The sequence below is a fragment of the Bos taurus genome, chromosome 10, assembly GCF_002263795.3.
Source record: "Bos taurus isolate L1 Dominette 01449 registration number 42190680 breed Hereford chromosome 10, ARS-UCD2.0, whole genome shotgun sequence".
NCBI lineage: Eukaryota > Metazoa > Chordata > Mammalia > Artiodactyla > Bovidae > Bos > Bos taurus.
The window spans coordinates 54,066,113-54,088,361 of NC_037337.1; the positions used below are offsets into that span (position 1 = coordinate 54,066,113).

Below are 22,249 nucleotides of genomic sequence, written 5' to 3' on the forward strand. Positions count from 1 at the left end.
CACTTTCTCCCCCACAAATTCATCAAAAGAGCATTTAAACGTCGAGTAAATTCCCCAAAACAACTTCTGAACGCCGGCAGAGGACATCAGGCACCCAGAAAAGCAATCCAACTCTTCGAAAGGAGCGCGACTGAACAAAGAGAAGAAATACAGCTCCACCCATTAGAACACCGACACAAGCTTCCCTAACCAGGAAACCTTGACAAGCCACCTGTACAAACCCACACACAGCGAGGAAAAGCCACAATAAAGAGAACTCCACAAACTGCCAGAATACAGAAAGGACACCCCAAACTCAGCAATTTAAACAAGATGAAGAGACAGAGGACTAGCCAGCAGATAAAGGAACAGGATAAATGCCCACCAAACCAAACAAAAGAGGAAGAGATAGGGAATCTACCTGATAAAGAATTCCGAATAATGATAGTGAAATTAATCCAAAATCTTGAAATTAAAATGGAATCACAGATAAATAGCTTGGAGACAAGGATTGAGGAGATGCAAGAAAGGTTTAACAAGGACCTAGAAGAAATAAAAAAGAGTCAATATATAATGAATAATGCAATAAATGAAATTAAAAACACTCTGGAGGCAACAAATAGTAGAATAACAGAGGCAGAAGATAGGATTAGTGAATTAGAAGATAGAATGGTAGAAATAAATGAATCAGAGAGAATAAAAGAAAAACGAATTAAAAGAAATGAGGACAATCTCAGAGACCTCCAGGACAATATTAAACGCTACAACATTCGAATCATAGGGGTTCCAGAAGAAGACGACAAAAAGAAAGACCATGAGAAAATACATGAGGAGATAATAGTTGAAAACGTCCCTAAGATGGGGAAGGAAATAATCACCCAAGTCCAAGAAACCTAGAGAGTCCCAAACAGGATAAACCCAAGGCGAAACACCCCAAGACACATATTAATCAAATTAACAAAGATCAAACACAAAGAACAAATATTAAAAGCAGCAAGGGAAAAACAACAAATAACACATAAGGATATTCCCATAAGGATAACAGCTGATCTTTCAATAGAAACTCTTCAAGCCAGGAGGGAATGGCAAGACATACTTAAAATGATGAAAGAAAATAACCTACAGCCCAGATTATTGTATCCAGCAAGGATTTCATTCAAGTATGAAGGAGAAATCAAAAGCTTCTCAGACAAGCAAAAGCTGAGAGAATTCTGCACCACCAAACCAGCTCTCCAACAAATACTAAAGGATATTCTCCAGACAGGAAACACAAAAATGGTGTATAAATTTGAACCCCAAACAATAAAGTAAATGGCAACGGGATCATACTTATCAGTAATTACCTTAAACGTAAATGGGTTGAATGCCCCAACCAAAAGACAAAGACTGGCTGAATGGATACAAAAACAAGACCCCTACATATGTTGTCTACAGGAGACCCACCTCAAAACAGGGGACACATACAGACTGAAAGTGAAGGGCTGGAAAAAGATTTTCCAGCAAATAGGGACCAAAAGAAAGCAGGAGTAGCAATACTCATATCAGATAAAATAGACTTTAAAACAAAGGCTGTGAAAAGAGACAAAGAAGGTCACTACATAATGATCAAAGGATCAATCCAAGAAGAAGATATAACAATTATAAATATATATGCACCCAACACGGGAGCACCGCAGTATGTAAGACAAATGCTAACAAGTATGAAAGGAGAAATTAACAATAACACAATAATAGTGGGAGACTTTAATACCCCACTCACACCTATGGATAGATCAACTAAACAGAAAATTAACAAGGAAACACAAACTTTAAACGATACAATAGACCAGTTAGACCTAATTGATATCTATAGGACATTTCATCCCAAAACAATGAACTTCACCTTTTTCTCAAGCGCACATGGAACCTTCTCCAGGATAGATCACATCCTGGGCCATAAAGCTAGCCTTGGTAAATTCAAAAAAATAGAAATCATTCCAAGCATCTTTTCTGACCACAATGCAGTAAGATTAGATCTCAATTACAGGAGAAAAACTATTAAAAATTCCAACATATGGAGGCTGAACAACACCCTGCTGAATAACCAACAAATCACAGAAGAAATCAAAAAAGAAATCAAAATTTGCATAGAAACGAATGAAAATGAAAACACAACAACCCAAAACCTGTGGGACACAGTAAAAGCAGTCCTAAGGGGAAAGTTCATAGCAATACAGGCACACCTCAAGAAACAAGAAAAAAGTCAAATAAATAACCTAACTCTACACCTAAAGCAACTAGAAAAGGAAGAAATGAAGAACCCCAGGGTTAGTAGAAGGAAAGAAATCTTAAAAATTAGGGCAGAAATAAATGCAAAAGAAACAAAAGAGACCATAGCAAAAATCAACAAAGCCAAAAGCTGGTTCTTTGAAAGGATAAATAAAATTGATAAACCATTAGCCAGACTCATCAAGAAACAAAGGGAGAAAAATCAAATCAATAAAATTAGAAACGAAAATGGAGAGATCACAACAGACAACACAGAAATACAAAGGATCATAAGAGACTATTATCAACAATTATATGCCAATAAAATGGACAACGAGGAAGAAATGGACAAATTCTTAGAAAAGTACAACTTTCCAAAACTCGACCAGGAAGAAATAGAAAACCTTAACAGACCCATCACAAGCACGGAAATTGAAACTGTAATCAAAAATCTTCCAGCAAACAAAAGCCCAGGTCCAGACGGCTTCACAGCTGAATTCTACCAAAAATTTAGAGAAGAGCTAACATCTATCCTGCTCAAACTGTTCCAGAAAATTGCAGAGGAAGGTAAACTTCCAAACTCATTCTATGAGGCCACCATCACCCTAATACCAAAACCTGACGAAGATCCCACAAAAAAAGAAAACTACAGGCCAATATCACTGAAGAACATAGATGCAAAAATCCTCAACAAAATTCTAGCAATCAGAATCCAACAACATATTAAAAAGATCATACACCATGACCAAGTCGGCTTTATCCCAGGGATGCAAGGATTCTTCAATATCCGCAAATCAATCAATGTAATACACCACATTAACAAATTGAAAAACAAAAACCATATGATTATCTCAATAGATGCAGAGAAAGCCTTTGACAAAATTCAACACCCATTTATGATAAAAACTCTCCAGAAAGCAGGAATAGAAGGAACATACCTCAACATAATAAAAGCTATATATGACAAACCCACAGCAAACATTATCCTCAATGGTGAAAAATTGAAAGCATTTCCTCTAAAGTCAGGAAGAAGACAAGGGTGCCCACTTTCACCATTACTATTCAACATAGTTTTGGAAGTTTTGGCCACAGCAATCAGAGCAGAAAAAGAAATAAAAGGAATCCAAATTGGAAAAGAAGAAGTAAAACTCTCACTGTTTGCAGATGACATGATCCTCTACATAGAAAACCCTAAAGACTCTGCCAGAAAATTACTAGAATTAATCAATGATTATAGTAAAGTTGCAGGATATAAAACCAACACATAGAAATCCCTTGCATTCCTATACACTAATAATGAGAAAACAGAAAGAGAAATTAAGGAAACAATTCCATTCACCATTGCAATGAAAAGAATAAAATACTTAGGAATATATCTACCTAAAGAAACTAAAGACCTATATATAGAAAACTATAAAACACTGGTGAAAGAAATCAAAGAGGACACTAATAGATGGAGAAATATACCATGTTCATGGATTGGAAGAATCAATATAGTGAAAATGAGTATACTACCCAAAGCAATTTATAGATTCAATGCAATCCCTAACAAGCTACCAATGGTATTCTTCACAGAGCTAGAACAAATAATTTCACAATTTGTATGGAAATACAAAAAACCTCGAATAGCCAAAGCTATCTTGAGAAAGAAAAATGGAACTGGAGGAATCAACCTACCTGACTTCAGGCTCTACTACAAAGCCACAGTTATCAAGACGGTATGGTACTGGCACAAAGACAGAAATATAGATCAACGGAACAAAATAGAAAGCCCAGAGATAAAGCCACGCACATATGGACACCTTATCTTTGACAAAGGAGGCAAGAATATACAATGGATTAAAGACAATCTCTTTAACAAGTGGTGCTGGGAAATCTGGTCAACCACTTGTAAAAGAATGAAACTAGAACACTTTCTAACACCATACACAAAAATAAACTCAAAATGGATTAAAGATCTCAACGTAAGACCAGAAACTATAAAAATCCTAGAGGAGAACATAGGCAAAACACTCTCTGGCATACATCACAGCAGGATCCTCTATGACCCACCTCCCAGAATACTGGAAATAAAAGCTAAAATAAACAAATGGGACCTAATTAAACTTAAAAGCTTCTGCACATCAAAGGAAACTATTAGCAAGGTGAAAAGACAGCCTTCAGAATGGGAGAAAATAATAGCAAATGAAGCAACTGACAAACAACTAATCTCAAAAATATACAAGCAACTCCTACAGCTCAACTCCAGAAAAATAAATGACCCAATCAAAAAATGGGCCAAAGATCTAAATAGACATTTCTCCAAAGAAGACATACAGATGGCTAACAAACACATGAAAAGATGCTCAACATCACTCATTATCAGAGAAATGCAAATCAAAACCACTATGAGATACCATTTCACACCAGTCAGAATGGCTGCGATCCAAAAGTCTACAAATAATAAATGCTGGAGAGGGTGTGGAGAAAAGGGAACCCTCTTACACTGTTGGTGGGAATGCAAACTAGTAAGGCCACTATGGAGAACAGTGTGGAGATTCCTTAAAACACTGGAAATAGAACTGCCTTATGATCCAGCAATCCCACTGCTGGGCATACACACTGAGGAGACCAGAAGGGAAAGAGACACGTGTACCCCAATGTTCATCGCAGCACTGTTTATAATAGCCAGGACATGGAAACAACCTAGATGTCCATCAGCAGATGAATGGATAAGAAAGCAGTGGTACATATACACAATGGAGTATTACTCAGCCATTAAAAAGAATACATTTGAATCAGTTCTAATGAGGTGGATGAAACTGGAGCCTATTATACAGAGTGAAGTAAGCCAGAAAGAAAAACACCAATACAGTATACTAACGCATATATATGGAATTTAGAAAGATGGTAACGATAACCCTGTATATGAGACAGCAAAACAGACACTGATGTATAGAACAGGCTTATGGACTCTGTGGGAGAGGGAGAGGGTGGGAAGATTTGGGAGAATGGCATTGAAACATGTGAAATGTCATGTATGAAACGAGATGCCAGTCCAGGTTCAATGCACGATGCTGGATGCTTGGGGCTGGTGCACTGGGACGACCCAGAGGGATGGTATGGGGAGGGAGGAGGGAGGAGGGTTCAGGATGGGCAACACATGTATAATTTTTTTTTAATTAAAATTGAATAAAAAAAAAAAAAAAGAAACAAAAGAGACCATAGCAAAAATCAACAAAGCCAAAAGCTGGTTCTTTGAAAGGATAAATAAAATGGACAAACCATTAGCCAGACTCATCAAGAAACAAAGGGAGAAAAATCAAATCAATAAAATTAGAAATGAAAATGGAGAGATCACAACAGACAACACAGAAATACAAAGGATCAAAAGAGACTACTATCAACAATTATATGCCAATAAAATGGACAACGAGGAAGAAATGGACAAATTCTTAGAAAAGTACAACTTTCCAAAACTCGACCAGGAAGAAATAGAAAATCTTAATAGACCCATCACAAGCACGGAAATTGAAACTGTAATCAAAAATCTTCCGGCAAACAAAAGCCCAGGTCCAGACGGCTTCACAGCTGAATTCTACCAAAAATTTAGAGAAGAGCTAACATCTATCCTACTCAAACTGTTCCAGAAAATTGCAGAGGAAGGTAAATTTCCAAACTCATTCTATGAGGCCACCATCACCCTAATACCAAAACCTGACGAAGATCCCACAAAAAAAGAAAACTACAGGCCAATATCACTGATGAACATAGATGAAAAAATCCTCAACAAAATTCTAGCAATCAGAATCCAACAACATATTAAAAAGATCATACACCATGACCAAGTGGGCTTTATCCCAGGGATGCAAGGATTCTTCAATATCCGCAAATCAATCAATGTAATACACCACATTAACAAATTGAAAAATAAAAACTATATGATTATCTCAATAGATGCAGAGAAAGCCTTTGACAAAATTCAATATCCACTTATGATAAAAACTCTCCAGAAAGCAGGAATAGAAGGAACGTACCTCAACATAATAAAAGTTCTATATGACAAACCCACAGCAAACATTATCCTCAATGGTGAAAAATTGAAAGCATTTCCTCTAAAGTCAGGAAGAAGACAAGGGTGCCCACTTTCACCATTACTATTCAACATAGTTTTGGAAGTTTTGGCCACAGCAATCAGAGCAGAAAAAGAAATAAAAGGAATCCAAATTGGAAAAGAAGAAGTAAAACTCTCACTGTTTGCAGATGACATGATCCTCTACATAGAAAACCCTAAAGACTCCACCAGAAAATTACTAGAACTAATCAATGATTATAGTAAAGTTGCAGGATATAAAATCAACACACAGAAATCCCTTGCATTCCTATACACTAATAATGAGAGAACAGAAAGAGAAATTAAGGAAACAATTCCATTCACCATTGCAACGGAAAGAATAAAATACTTAGGAATATATCTACCTAAAGAAACTAAAGACCTATATATAGAAAACTATAAAATACTGGTGAAAGAAATCAAAGAGGACACTAATAGATGGAGAAATATACCATGTTCATGGATTGGAAGAATCAGTATAGTGAAAATGAGTATACTACCCAAAGCAATTTATAGATTCAATGCAATCCCTAACAAGCTACCAATGGTATTCTTCACAGAGCTAGAACAAATAATTTCACAATTTGTATGGAAATACAAAAAAACCTCGAATAGCCAAAGCTATCTTGAGAAAGAAGAATGGAACTGGAGGAATCAACCTGCCTGACTTCAGGCTCTACTACAAAGCCACAGTCATCAAGACACTATGGTACTGGCACAAAGACAGAAATATAGATCAACGCAACAAAATAGAAAGCCCAGAGATAAAGCCACGCACATATGGACACCTTATCTTTGACAAACGAGGCAAGAATATACAATGGAGTAAAGACAATCTCTTTAACAAGTGGTGCTGGGAAAACTGGTCAACCACTTGTAAAAGAATGAAACTAGAGCACTTTCTAACACCATACACAAAAATAAACTCAAAATGGATTAAAGATCTAAACGTAAGACCAGAAACTATAAAACTCCTGAGGAGAACATAGGCAAAACACTCTCTTGACATACATCACAGCAGGATCCTTTATGACCCACCTCCCAGAATACTGGAAATAAAAGCTAAAATAAACAAATGGGACCTAATTAAACTTAAAAGCTTCTGCACAATAAAGGAAACTATTAGCAAGGTGAAAAGACAGCCTTCAGAATGGGAGAAAATAATAGCAAATGAAGCGACAGACAAACAACTAATCTCAAAAATATACAAGCAACTCCTACAGCTCAACTCCAGAAAAATAAACGACCCAATCAAAAAATGGGCCAAAGAACTAAATAGACATTTCTCCAAAGAAGACATACAGATGGCTAACAAACACATGAAAAGATGCTCAACATCACTCATTATCAGAGAAATGCAAATCAAAACCACTATGAGGTACCATTTCACGCCAGTCAGAATGGCTGGGATCCAAAAGTCTACAAGCAATAAATGCTGGAGAGGGTGTGGAGAAAAGGGAACCCTCTTACACTGTTGGTGGGAATGCAAACTAGTACAGCCACTATGGAGAACAGTGTGGAGATTCCTTAAAAAACTGGAAATAAACCTGCCTTATGATCCAGCAATCCCACTGCTGGGCATACATACTGAGGAAACCAGAATTGAAAGAGACACGTGTACCCCAATGCTCATCGCAGCACTGTTTATAATAGTCAGGACGTGGAAGCAACCTAGATGTCCATCAGCAGATGAATGGATAAGAAAGCTGTGGTACATATACACAATGGAGTATTACTCAGCCATTAAAAAGAATACATTTGAATCAGTTCCAATGAGGTGGATGAAACTGGAGCCTATTATACAGAGTGAAGTAAGCCAGAAAGAAAAACACCAATACAGTATACTAATGCATATATATGGAATTTAGAAAGATGGTAACAATACCCCTGTATACGACACAGCAAAAGAGACATTGATGTATAGAACAGTCTTTTGGACTCTGTGGGAGAGGGAGAGGGTGTGATGATTTGGGAGAATGGCATTGAAATACGTATAATATCATATATGGAATGAGTCGCCAGTCCAGGTTCGATGCACGATACTGGATCCTTGGGGCTGGTGCACTGGGACGACCCAGAGGGATGGTATGGGGAAGGAGGAGGGAGGAGGGTTCAGGATGGGGAACACATGTATACCTGTGGCAGATTCATTTTGATATTTGGCAAAACCAATACAATATTGTAAATTTTAAAAATAAAATTAAAAAAAAAAAAAGAAGTTAACCCTCTAAAGTTAAGAGTAATCAAGACAGTGTAGTGCTGGCATAAGAACTGATACACAGATCAATGGAACAGAACTGAGAGTCCAAAAATAAAACCATTTTGTAGGTCTCCAGTCAGGTGATTTTGACAAAGATGCCAAGACCATTCAACAGAGGAAATAGAATCAAAGGTGACTCTTATCTCACACCATGTAAAAAACACTAACCATATAAAAAACAATAACCCAAAATGGATCAGAGATCTAAATGTAAGAGCCAGAATGATACAATTTTCTTAGAAGAAAAGATAGTAGATCTTAATGACCTTGGATTTAGCAATAGATTCTTTGATATAACTCCTAAAGCACAAGGAGCAAAAGAAAAATAAAAGACCAGACCTCATCAAAATTAGAAGCAGGTGACTTTTTGAACATTACAAGGCCTGTAATTCCTAGAATTTCCATATTCCCTTTCACTTCTACTTACAAAACAGCCAATTCTTTCCTAAACTTATCTTTCTCATAATACAGTGCCAATATAGCTAATAACAAGAGCATATACTATAATACTCTGTTTTCTAACCTCTTCCTTAAGAACACTGGTTCATCAGACATTCATTCAACCTTGCAATTTATAAAAAGTGACAAGTTTTACTAAATTCACTGCCACTATTTAACAGCACTCTTATCTTTACAGCCTCCAAAATCAAGTGTCTTTGCTGGTACCGCCTAACCACTAAGTGAAAACCACACTTTTAGAATATTTGTTGTACAGCACCTGACTCAATAACAACTGCTTTACTAGTTAAGGTAGGCTATGATATTAACCCCAAAATCTCAGTGGCTTACCATACTCAAAGTAGTAGAGAGGGAAAGAGGGCCCTTTTTCCCAATGTTCCATGGCTGACACCCAGTTTATTCATAAATATTTTTTTTGTTCCCTAATTTTTTTAGACATATCATATGAAATCTTTGGGGGGGGGAGATCTAATATATTTTGTATCTATTAATTTATTTACTTTTACTTAATTTCACATGCAATTTTAAAAGAAAAAAGGTACAGTTCATGAAGACAGGTTTAGAAGTCTTATCAACTGTAGTCTGGATCTCAGTGAAATCCATCCATCTGTGGGTCCTAGATAAGCTTAAACTTCTTTAAGCTGCAGTTTTCTCATTTATTTTATTTGTTTTGCAGTTTCCTCATTTTTAAGAGGAGGACAGTAACACTGATTTCAAAATAACACTTTGAGAACTAAATGAAATAAAGTAGGTAAAAGGTTTACATTGTGTCTGACTGGTATAAGCCCCCAATTATTAGTATTTTTATAACTTACATTATTCTTCAAATTATAGATTTCCAATACTTACATACAAAAAGATATTATAAACAGATCCACATACACTATCCAGTAAAAATGGTGTTATCCCAGATTTCAAGCTATTATACAAAGCTACAGTAATCGAACAGTATGGTATTTGCATAAAAACAGACGCATAGGTCAATGGAACAGACTACAGAGCCCAGAAATGAACTTGTTCAATCAATTTATGACAAAGGAGCCAAGGGTATACAATGGGAAAATAGTAGTTTCTTCAATAAACAGTGTCAGGAAAAATGGACAGTCACATATAAAAAAATGAAAATAGACCACTATCTTGTACCATACACAAAAAATAAACTCAAATGGATTAAACATTTGAATGGAAAACCTAAAACCACAAAACTCCTAGAAGAAAAACATAGGTGGTTAGCTCCTCGAGACTTGTCTTAGTGATTTTTTTTTGGATTTGACACCAAATGCAAAGGCAACAAAAACAAAAATACACCCATGGGACTTCATCAAACTGAAAAGCTTTTGCACAGCAAAATTTTAAAAAAAAATCAACAAAATGAAAGGTAATTTACTAAATAGGAGAAAATATTTTCAAATCATATATCTGGCAAATGGTTACTATCAAAAAATACATTTTTAAAATCTCATTAAACTCAAATTAAATAATCCAACAAACTGATTTAAAAATGGGCAAAAGATGTGAATAGACAGTTTCTAAAGAAGACATATAGACTGCCACAGATGCATGCAAAGATACTCAATATCACTAACCAACAGGGAAATATAAATCAAAACATCAATGAGATATTATATCTGTAAGAACAGCTATTATCAAGAAGATAAGATAACAAATGCTGGCAAGGCTGTGGAGAAAAGGGAAACCTTGTACACTGTTGTCAGAAACATAATTTGGTACACTCACTTTGGAAAACAGTATAAAAGTTTCTCAAAAATTAAACATAGAACTATCATATGACCCAGAAATCTCACTTCTAGGTATTTATGCAAAGAAAATAAAAACACTATATATATATATTTTTTTCTTTTTTACATATATACACCTCCATGTTCACTGCAACAGTATTTACAATAGCCTAAACATGGAAACAACCTAAATGTCCATCAAGGGATGAACAAGCAAAGAAAATGTGCATGTTCTCTAATATTATATATATGCATATACTAAACTATAATATATATATATATATATAAATATTATTTGGCCATAAAAGAGAATGAAATCTTGCAATCTGTGACATGAATGGACTCGAAGGCAGTACACTAAGTGAAATAAGTCAGAGAAAAACAACTACAAACTGATCTCATATGTAGAATCTAAAAGCAAGCAAACAAAAGATGGTTGCTAGAGGCTGGCTGGTTGGGAGTAGGTGAAATGGGTGAAAGAGTCAAAGGGCACAAACTACCAATTATAAAATAAATAAGTCACAGGACATAATGTTCGGCATGGAGACTACACTTAATAATACTTTACTGCATACTTGAATGCTGCTAAAAATAAAAGGTAGATCTTAAAGGTTCTCATCACAGAAGAATGGTTCAGGATGGCTGTGCAGAAGGACATGCATTCGTCTCCTCCTGCAAGAGCACCAAAATTGTAGCTAGCTGTTCAGCAATCACCGACAGGAGCATGCTGCTGCTGCTGCTGCTGCTGCTGCTAAGTCACTTCAGTCATGTCCGACTCTGTGTGACCCCACAGATGGCAGCCCACTAGGCTCCTCTGTCCCTGGGATTCTCCAGGCAAGAATACTGGAGTGGGTTGCTATTTCCTTCTCCAATGCATGAAAGTGGAAAGTGAAAGTGAAGTTGCTCAGTCGTGCCCAACTCTTAGCGACCCCATGGACTGCATGCTGGAACCCACCAAAAAAAAGATACCCTATGTCCAAAGACAAAGAAGAAGCCACAGTGAGATAGAAGGAGGGGTGCAATCACAATAAAACCAAATCCTATACCCGCTGGGTAGGTGACCCATAGACTTGAGAACAATAATACCAAAGAAGTTCTCACACTGATGTCAAGGTTCTGAACCCCACATTAGGCTTCCCAGCCTGGGGATCTGACAAAGGGACTGGGAATCCCCAGAAAATCTGCTGTGAGGGCCAGAGGGGTTTTGATTATGTGACTTCAGGAGGACTGGGAGAAACAGAGATTCCAGTCTTGGAGGGCACAAATAAAATTTTACATGCACAAAGACCCAGAGGAGAGGAGCAGTGACCCCACAGGAGACTGAACCCAAACCACCTGCTAGTAGTGTTGGAGGGCCTCCTATGGGGGTGTGGGTTGGCAGTGGCTCATCACAGGACGGGGGTGGTGGAAGATGCCCCTTGGCATAAACCCTCTTGGAGTTCACCATTAACCCAACCATAGAGCCCATAGACCCCAGGGCTGGGTCAGGCCAAACAACTACCAGGGAGGGATGCAACCCCACCCACCAGTAGATAACTGTACTAAAGCTTTACCTGAGCAAGGCCCAGCCCACCACAGCAAGACCCAGTTTTTCCCATCGCCAGTCCCTCCCATCAAGAAGCTTACACAAGTCTCTTAGACTCATCCATCAGAGGGCAGACAGAAGCAAGAAGAAGCATTGTCTTACAGCAGCAAAACAAAAACCATATTACAGAAAGTTAATCATGACAAACGGAGAAGGCAATGGCAAGCCACTCCAGTACTCTTGCCTAGAAAACCCCATGGATGGAGGAGCCTGGTGGGCTGCAGTCCATAGGGTCGCTACAAGTCAGACACGAACTGAGTGACTTCACTTTCACTTTTCACTTTCACACAATGGAGAAGGCAATGGCAACCCACTCCAGTGTTCTTGCCTGGAGAATCCCAGGGATGGCGGAGCCTGGTGGGCTGCTGTCTATGGGGTTGTACAGAGCCCGACACGACTGAAGCAACTTAGTAGCAGCAGTAATCATGACAAAAAAGCGGAAAGTTACCTCCCAGATGAAGGGACAAGATAAACCCCCCTCCCCCAAAATTAAATGAAGTAGAGATAGGCAACTTCCAGAAAAAGAACTCAGAATAATAGTGAAGATGATCCAGGATCTAAGGAAAAGGATGGAGGCAAAGATTGAGAAGATGCAAGAAATGTTTACCAAAGATCTAGAAGAACTAAAGAACAAACAGAGATGAATAATACACTAGAAGGAATCCATAGTAGAGTAATTGAGGCAGAAGAACAGATAAATGACCTGGAGGACAGAATGGTGGAAATCACTGCCACAAAACAGAATATAGAAAAAAGAATAAGAAATGAAGACAGCCTAAGAGACCTCTGGGACAACATTAAATGCAACAACATTCGCATTACAGGAGAATGTTGGGTCCCAGAAGGAGAAGAGAGAGCGAAAGGACATGGGAAAATAATTGAAGAGACAGTAGCTCAAAACTTGCCTTAATAAGGGAAAGGAAATAGTCAACCAAGTCCAGGAAGCACAGTGAATCCCAGGCAGGACAAACCCAAGGAGGAACACACTGAGACACATAGTAATCAAACTGACAAAAATTAAAGACAAAGATAAAATATTAAAAGCAACAACAGAAAAACAACAAATGACAAGGAAACTCCCTTCAGGCTATCAGCTGATTTCTCAATAGAAACTCTGCAAGCCAGAAGGGAAGGGATGGTATGTTTCAAGTGATGAAAGGGAAGAACCTACAACAAAGAATACTCTGCCCAGCAAGACCCTTCTTCAGATTTGAAGGAGAAATCAAAAGCTTTCCAGACAAGCACAAGTGAAAAGAATTCAGCACCATCAAACCAGCTTTACAATAGATGCTAACGGAACTTCTCTAGGCAGGAAACACAAGAGAAGGAAAACACCTACAGAAAATAAACCCAAAACAATTAAGAAAACAGTAACAGGATCATACATATCAATCATTACCTTAAATGTAAGTGGATTAAATGCACCAACCAAAAGACACAGACTGGCTCGGTGGATGAAAACATGTGCATGTATGCACTTCCACTTACCACATCAGTCTGCTTAACAAACACTCAAACACCCAAGTTGTATGTGATTATTTTATACTGTTAAGTTAATCATATTTCCATTATGGCTTGGAATTATAATTATCTTTTATTTTTTGTCTGGCCATTGATTGTGAAAATTGATAAACATATTTTACCACTGTGATTATGTAACTATTACTCATTTACTACCATTGTATCATGATTGGTCAACAGACAAATAATAGAACTCTGTATCACCAAAACTAGGATCTAACAGAAAAACCTGTAATCACTATAAAATCCAGATGCATTTCAGAATTATCTTGAAACTTTTTGGGGAAAAAAAAAAATGCTCAGGTATTGCTTTTTTTCTCCAGAGCTCCAGATATGTTTCTATGAGTAGTCATGTTTAAAAACAACTGGACTATCTGATTATCTTTTACTTTTATCTAGTTTGTTTCACTTTTTCTATTTCATATTCAGTGCTCCCATTTCATTTAGTTTATGTTTTCCAATCTCTCCATCTCTTCTTTTTTTTTTTTTGATGTTTTTTCTCATGCTATCAAGTGTAGTAAAAAAGCTTTTGTGTATATATATATATATATAAATATGTATAATATATATATTTTGGAAAACTTATGAATTTTTGCCTAACTAAAAATACTATGACATTTTGATTCCACTTGTTTAACTCAGTTGAATAGAATGCCAGATTTCTAATTAAAAAACAGATATGCAACAAGCAACAAAGGTTTACTGTATAGCATAGAGAACTACAGTCAATATCCTGTGATAACCTGTGATGGACAATAATTTCAAAAACAATATGTGTATTTGTATAACTGAATCGTCTTGCTGTGTACTTGAAACATTGTAAATCAATTATACTTCAATAAAATATATATTTTTTTAAAAAAAGGTTATCACAAGGAAAAAAGATTCTGTAATTATATATGGTAATAGATATTAAGTAGACTCATTGTGGTGATCATTTCACAATACATACAAATACTGAATCATGCTGTATACCTAAAACCAATATAACACTGTATGTCAATTATACCTCAATTTAAAAAATCTTAAAGCATTTACCCAGTAAAAACACACTTTTAAGGTGTTTGAGAATATAAGTCACTTACCTAAAGCTGTAATCATCTTTGTCCTCATATGATTTAATTTGTGCTGAAACAGACTTAGATCGGACTTCTTGCTGATCTCTCTAAATAAAACAAAGGTAAGTCATGAAGAAAAAAAACCTCACAAAACTAGGATATATTCAAGTGCCTTTCTGATCATTAATCATTTCAAAATTGTTCACAATTTCTATAAAATCAAAGCACAGAATTCTAAAAGCTATGGTATCAAAATAAGGTCTGTAACAATGTAGTTTCACCTTTCATTCATTCTTGGTTAGGAAAGTCACTCTAAGGGAAAATTCTAAGAATGTTAATGCCTCTAAATGATCTTAGCTGACTTCTTCCCAACTATATTAGGGCTTCCATCTTGTGTAACATGCAAAAGAAGTAAGGTTCACAAGAAATGAAAACATAAATCCATTTAATGGATAGAAAAATTTGTCTCAAATCAGACAAACTTCAATGTTACGATGACCACACAGAACTTAAAAGTACTAAAAATGAAGCAATAAGAGTGAAAGCTTTTGAAGATGATGTATCAGTATGAAAGTAAGAAAACAAAAATTCAATATGGCAAGAGTTATATCCATCAGAGGACTAATGGATTTGATCAGAATACATAATGAATCCCTCATTCTACTATAATGTGGGGTTTCTTTGTTCAAACTATTTTCCAGCTCTTCAGAACAGACACAAACAAAAGACGTAATAAAGTATTTATTTTTAAATAAAATATTTAATTACAAATGCAACTAACAAATCTTTAACCATTATCTCCATCTGTTACCTGAAATGTTATGTTCCTATACTAACAAATAATGATAGTTCTGTCTAAGGCATTAAAATATTACCTATTCTTCAGTGACCCCATCAACTCTAAAGTGAGATGGGGATGGGGTTTAAATGAAAGAGAATTATAACTAATTAAAACAAAAAATGAAACAAGTTTGAAAGCAGCTCTAAGGAGTACTATTATAGCCTATCAATTAGGATACTTATTCCTCTAAGGAATACTACTATATCCTATCATTAATAATGGGAATGCTGATGCTTACAGAGGGGCATTTAAAGAAGGAATAACCAATTTGGTAGTCAGAATGGGGCAAATATCCTTATATTGTCTAGTAATATAGCCTCACCACATTTTCCTGACTATAAATCTGATTATGGACTAGCCCTAAGAATTTGAGTTACATCTAACTGCAGAGTTTAAGAAACAGATTACCATCTGAGCATTAGTGATAATCGTTATCCTTTATTCAACTTCTGTCCAGAAACCATATCCTTACTGAACTACTAGTACTAATTCAATATAGCTACTCACAAAACATTAATCTTAAAATACTAGGAAATATTATTAAATATTAATGTAGCTATTAATTAGATGATTGATATATCAAAATGGAAAACACTTTTTCAGTAGCTTTTAGAAAATGTGTGCTTCTCAAAAAACATATATATGCATATATACACATACCTATGCACATATTGATTTTCAATTTATAATAATTCACTGAACTGAAAATTTATGCTTTGGGCACTTTTTTGTATGTATGTTATACATCAAATTAAAAAGCTAAAAAATTAACACTGACGTGGAAATACTAATAATTGTACATTTACTTACTATTACTTCCTCAGCTTGTCGAACCAGATCAGCTGTTTTTGCCTCTAATTCTGCATTTAAACGTCTAAAAGCAGAAAATAATTTAATAGCTGTGATATGCTGAAGACTGTAACACAAAGCTAAAGAAACTGAATTTCAATAACTACACTTCAGTTAAGTCAACAAATACCAAAACATACACATGACATTTTTACTTAAGAATTAACATAACTATTAGATTATTTCCAAATCCCTATGATTCCTTCTTCTTCGTGGTGGAAATTCAAGTGGTGTAAATATTAGCCTCTCCATATACTAGTACAAATATTTCATTACAAGTGCAACTAATATTGCCCTTACTTTAAGTAGAATGATTTATTTGGAAAGAATAAACTGGGTGAGATCACCTCAGTTTCACTCTTCATGTTCTTGGGATTCTGAGGGGGCTCACTCGTTATATACTTCAGTATAAGCTTCATCAGAAATACAGGCAATTCCTTTGATCTACACCTGCCATTTCTCTTTCTTCCATCTATTTGCAATCTAGCAAAGAACAGGAATACTATTTGGTCCCATTAAGACTGTAAGAGTACCAATGCCATTGAAGGAAACTGTTTTGAAAGGAAAAATTGCCCATAATCCTACCACCATTATCAGATGATTTTTAGTATTCCCTTCTAATTATCATCTGTAAGCACATACACAATATTGTACTGTTCCCCCATAACAACATAGATGGAATATATTTACCTGTATATAAGTTTTAAAATTAATGCCTTCAGATCAGATCAGATCAGTCGCTCAGTCGTGTCTGACTCTTTGCGACCCCATGAATCGCAGCACGCCAGGCCTCCCTGTCCATCACCAACTCCCGGAGTTCACTGAGACTCACGTCCATCGAGTCAGTGATGCCATCCAGCCATCTCATCCTCTGTCGTCCCCTTCTGCCCCCAATCCCTCCCAGCATCAGAGCCTTAAATGGCTACAAAATATGCTGAAGAGTTGAATTTAACATAGTGTACTAAACTGTTCCTCTTGTTAGTTCAAGTTCCCTTCTCTGTTTTAAAGGTTAACACTATAATAAACATCTTCAAAAGCATATAACTTCTCAGTTCTATTCATAGGTCACATTTCTAGATGATGTAGGCTCTTCTGAAGTTTTATGAAGAAAATATGCAAAACAATTTTTAAAATGAGATATCTTGTGTTTTTTAGATATGTAATTCAGAGGTAATGCACACCAGTGACAACCCCCAGAAAGAAAAAAGCAGTATCATATCCCTTCTTAAAACAGTCTGATGTTTCAAGAAGTATTTTTATACCCTAGGATGAGTTAATCAAAAGAAATAATATCTAATGCAGTCTTAAAGTTGTATTCAAGATGCCTTTACCTTATTTTCCACATTTCCCTAACAAGAACCATGATAAGTTTCTGGTCAACATAGTAGACTGAGGTAACTCAAAAGACTACTCTTCTGCTCCAAAACCCATAGAAATCCTGGATAAACTGTAATAAAGGAAATGTTGCTAAACTTAAACTCAGGCAAAGAAAACACGCTGGCACTAAAAATACAGCAGTAACTCAAAGTTAGAGCAGTAAACAGGAACAGAAGCCAAAACAGCTTAACAGCTAGAAACCAATGCACTTGAGGGAATCATAAAGGGCTACACCTGTGAACCACAGACTACAAAACCACCACCCACAACCTTAGGTGAACGGAAATGAAACCAAAGCCATGTGTGGAAAAGATTCTCCTATGAGTAATTAGAGCACACAGAAGTGTATTCCAAGTTCGTCTTACCCAGATGGTATAGGGACACTAGGCCAAAACTTTAATATAGAAAGTTGGCTTAGAACCAGTGAAAACTGATAAGCTAATAAACTGAAATGCAAAACCACCCTTAGGAATATTTAGTCATCTAGAACAAATGCAACTCTCTCAGAAAGCAAACTCTAATACTAAAGATGCCTTCACAAAGATAATAAATTGCATTAACAAATAAGTTTCCAGGATGGACAATCAACAGATACAAACAGAATCTGCACCAAAAGACCTGGAGATAATAAAACAACCTAAGAAAGAATTTTAAGTAACATTTTTCAATAAGAAAGAAAAAAAAAGAATAGAAACCATTAGGCAAGAACCAAGCACTGTAAACATATATTCAAAAAAACACTGAATTTGGAAAACAACCCAACAGAAATTACGTAATGAAAATATAGTCAATGTAAATAAAACTCAAATGCAATGGATAAATTGAACAATAGAATGAAGAGGGAATGGATGAATTAGAAGACAGATATGAGAAAATTACCAACAAAAAGGTACAGAGAAACAAAAAGATAAAAATGCAAGACAGAGTTTAACATCTATTCAAGATAGACAATAAGACAAAGATAGATTATAGCAACCTAATAGACACTGCAGAAGAAAATCCCAGAAAGGGAGGAAATGCCAAAATTTAAAGAGATATGCTGAGTATAATCTAAGGAAGTGTGACACATCCAGCTCTGTTCTTTCTCTGGATTGTCCTAGCTATTAGGGGTCTTTTGTGTACCTATACAAATGTTAAAGTTATTTGTTCTAGTTTTGTTAAAAAAAAAAAAATCCCATTGGTATTTTGATAGGACTGCAATGAATCCATAGACTGGTTTCAGTACTATGGTCATTTTAACAATATTAATTCTACTAATTTATGAATACAATATATCTTTCACCCTCTTCGTGTTGTCTTGAATTTCTTTCATCAGTGTCTTATAGTTTTCTCAGTACAGATCTTTTATCCCCTTAGATTTATTCCTAAGTATTTTATTATTTTGATGCAATCATAAATGGGATTCTTTCCTTAATTTCTGTTTCTAATAGATTGCTTTTAGTGTACAGTGGTGGTTGGTGGTTTAGTTGCTAAGTCATGTCTGACTCTGGTGACCACATGAGCCGTGCCCACCAGGTTCCTCTATCCATGGGATTTCCCAGGCAAGGATACTACTGTGGGTTGCCATTTCCTTCTCCAGGGAATCCTCTTGACCGAGGGATCAAACCTGGGTCTCCTGTATTGCAGGCAGTCTCTTGCATTGCAAGCAGATTCTTTTACCAACTGAGCCACCAGGGAAATGAGTATTAATTTTGCAACTCTACTGAATTCACTGATGAGCTGTACTAGCTTTCTGGTGGCATCATTAGGATTTTCTATGTATAGTATCCTGTCAGCAAACAGTGACACTTTTACTTCCCTTCCAGTTAGATTCCTTTTCTTTTGTTCCTTCTCTGATTACCATGGCTAGGACTTTCAATACTATGCTGAATTAAAGTGCTAAGAGTGAGCATCCTGATCTTAGACGAAAATGCTTGTTTCCGATCTTAGATAAAATGCTTTTAGCTTTTCACCACCAAGTATTATGTTAGCTATGAGCTTATACGTGTGTGTTAGTCACTCAGTCGTGTCTGATTCTCTGTGACTCCATGGACTGTAGCCTGCCAGGCTCCTCGTCCATGGAAGTCTCCAAGCAAGAATGGTGGGGAGGGTTGCCACACCTTTTTTCAGGGGATCTTCCCAAGCTAGGGATTGAACCTGGGTCTCCTGTATTGCAGACAGTTTCTTTACCATTTGAGCTAAACTGGGAAGCCCATGAGCTTATATATGGACTTCATTATGTTGAAATATATTCCCTCTACACAAACATTGTGGAGAAGGAAATGGCAACCCACTCCAGTATTCTTGCCTGGAGAATCCCATGGACAAAGAAGCCTGGTGGGCTACAGTCCATGGGGTTGCAAAGAGACACGACTGAGCGACTAACACACACACACACACAAACATTGAGGACAGGAGAGTTTTTATCATAAATGGATGTTGAGTTTTGTCAAATTTTTTTTTTGCATTTGATCATATGATCTATTCAGATAAGCATATGATTTTTATTCTCCTTTTGTTAATGTGTGTATCACATTGATAAGATTCCCAGATATTGAACCACCTTGCATCCCAGGATAACACTCACTTGATCACAGTGTATGATCCTTTCAATATATTACTGGATTCAGTTTGCTAATATTTTATTGAGGATTTTTACATTGATGTTCATCAATGATATTAGCCTATAATTTTCTTTTTTGTAATATCTTTGTATAGCTTTAGTATCAAGGTGATGCTGGCCTCATTCAATGAGTTCAGAAGTGTTCCTCACTCTGCAACTTTTTGGAATTGTTTTAGGATAAGCATTAACTCTTTTCTAAATGTTTGGTAGAATTGTTTATTATTCTTCTTGGTTTGATCCATAGATCATTCTACTACAAAGCTAGGGCAGGTGAAACAGTATGGTACTGGAACAAAAGCAGACACATAGATCAACGGAGCAGAAGGGTGAGCCCAGAAACAAACCTACACTTACGTGGGTAACTGTGACAAAGCAGAAAAAAATATACAGTGAAGAAAAGACAGTCTTTCAGTAAGTCATGCTGGGAAGATGGGCTGCTACATTTAAAATAAAATAAGAACTTTTTTCACAGCATACACGAAAATAAACTCAAAATGGATTAAAGACCTAAATGTAAGACCACAAACCATAAAACCTGAGAAGAAAACATAGGTAGAATATTCTTTGACATAAATCACAATAATATTTTTTGGATCTGTCTCCTAAGAAAATAAAATACATACATACATGCACAGGACCTAATTAAACTTGAAAGGGGAGAAAAAAAAAAAAAGGAAAGGAAACCACTGACAAAATGAACATCTACTGAATGGAAGAAAATGTTTGCAAATGATATGACTAACAAGGGTTTAATATTCAAAATATATAAATAGCTAATACTACTCAATACTAAAAAAAACACAAAACAAATGATCTGGTTAAAAAATGGGAAGAAAACATGAAAAGGCATTTTCCCAAAGAAGAATACAGATGGCCAATGGGCACATGTAAAGCACAACATTGTTAATCATCAGAGAAATGTAAAGCAAAGCTATAATATGATCTCATACCTGTCAGAATGGCTATTATCAAAAAGACCACAAATAACAAATGTTGGCAAGAATGTGGAGAAAAGGGAACCCTCCTACACTGTTGGTGGGCATATAAATTGGTGCAGCCACTGGGGAAAACAGTATGGCAGTTTCTCAAAAAATTGAAGATGTAACTACCATATAACCCAGTAATTCCACTCTTGCATATATATCCAACAAAAATGAAAGCACTACTTTGAAAAAAATATATGCACCCTCATGTTCATAGCAGCATTTACAAGAGCCAAGATATGTTCATCAACATGTTCATCAACAGATGAATGGATAAAGAGGATGTGGCATAAAAATACATACATACACACTATGATATACTGTTCAATTATGAAAAAAATGAAACTTTGCATTTGCAACAACATGAATGGACCTGGAGGCTATTCTGGTTAGTGAAACACGTCAGACAGAGAAAGACAAATACTGTGTGTTATCACTTATGTGTAAATCTAAAAAATAAAGCAAATGAATGAATATAACAGAATAGAAACAGACCCACATACATAGAGAACAAACTAATGGTTACCAATGGGAAGAGGGAAGAAGAAAGGCATATGATAGTCGTGAAGAATTAAGATACACAAACTGCTGTGTATGAAATAAATAAGATACAAGGATATATGGGCTTCTCAGGTGGAGCTAGTGGTAAAGAACCC

At 36.0% G+C, this 22,249-nt stretch overlaps 1 protein-coding gene across 8 annotated transcripts in view; it reads right to left on the reverse strand.

The window, feature by feature from the left end:
• Positions 1 to 22,249, reverse strand: part of TEX9 (testis expressed 9) — a 120,781-nt gene that overhangs the window by 87,767 nt on the left and 10,765 nt on the right. For 6 of the 8 annotated variants that reach the window (XM_005211668.4, XM_059890391.1, XM_059890392.1 and 3 more), the window contains 2 exon segments: positions 16,593 to 16,656; positions 14,969 to 15,048 (listed from right to left, as the gene is read on the reverse strand). The exons of the other annotated variants lie outside the window; for them this stretch is intronic. In XM_005211668.4, the coding sequence (XP_005211725.2) occupies positions 14,969 to 15,048; positions 16,593 to 16,656 (144 nt within the window). 8 annotated transcript variants of the gene reach the window in all.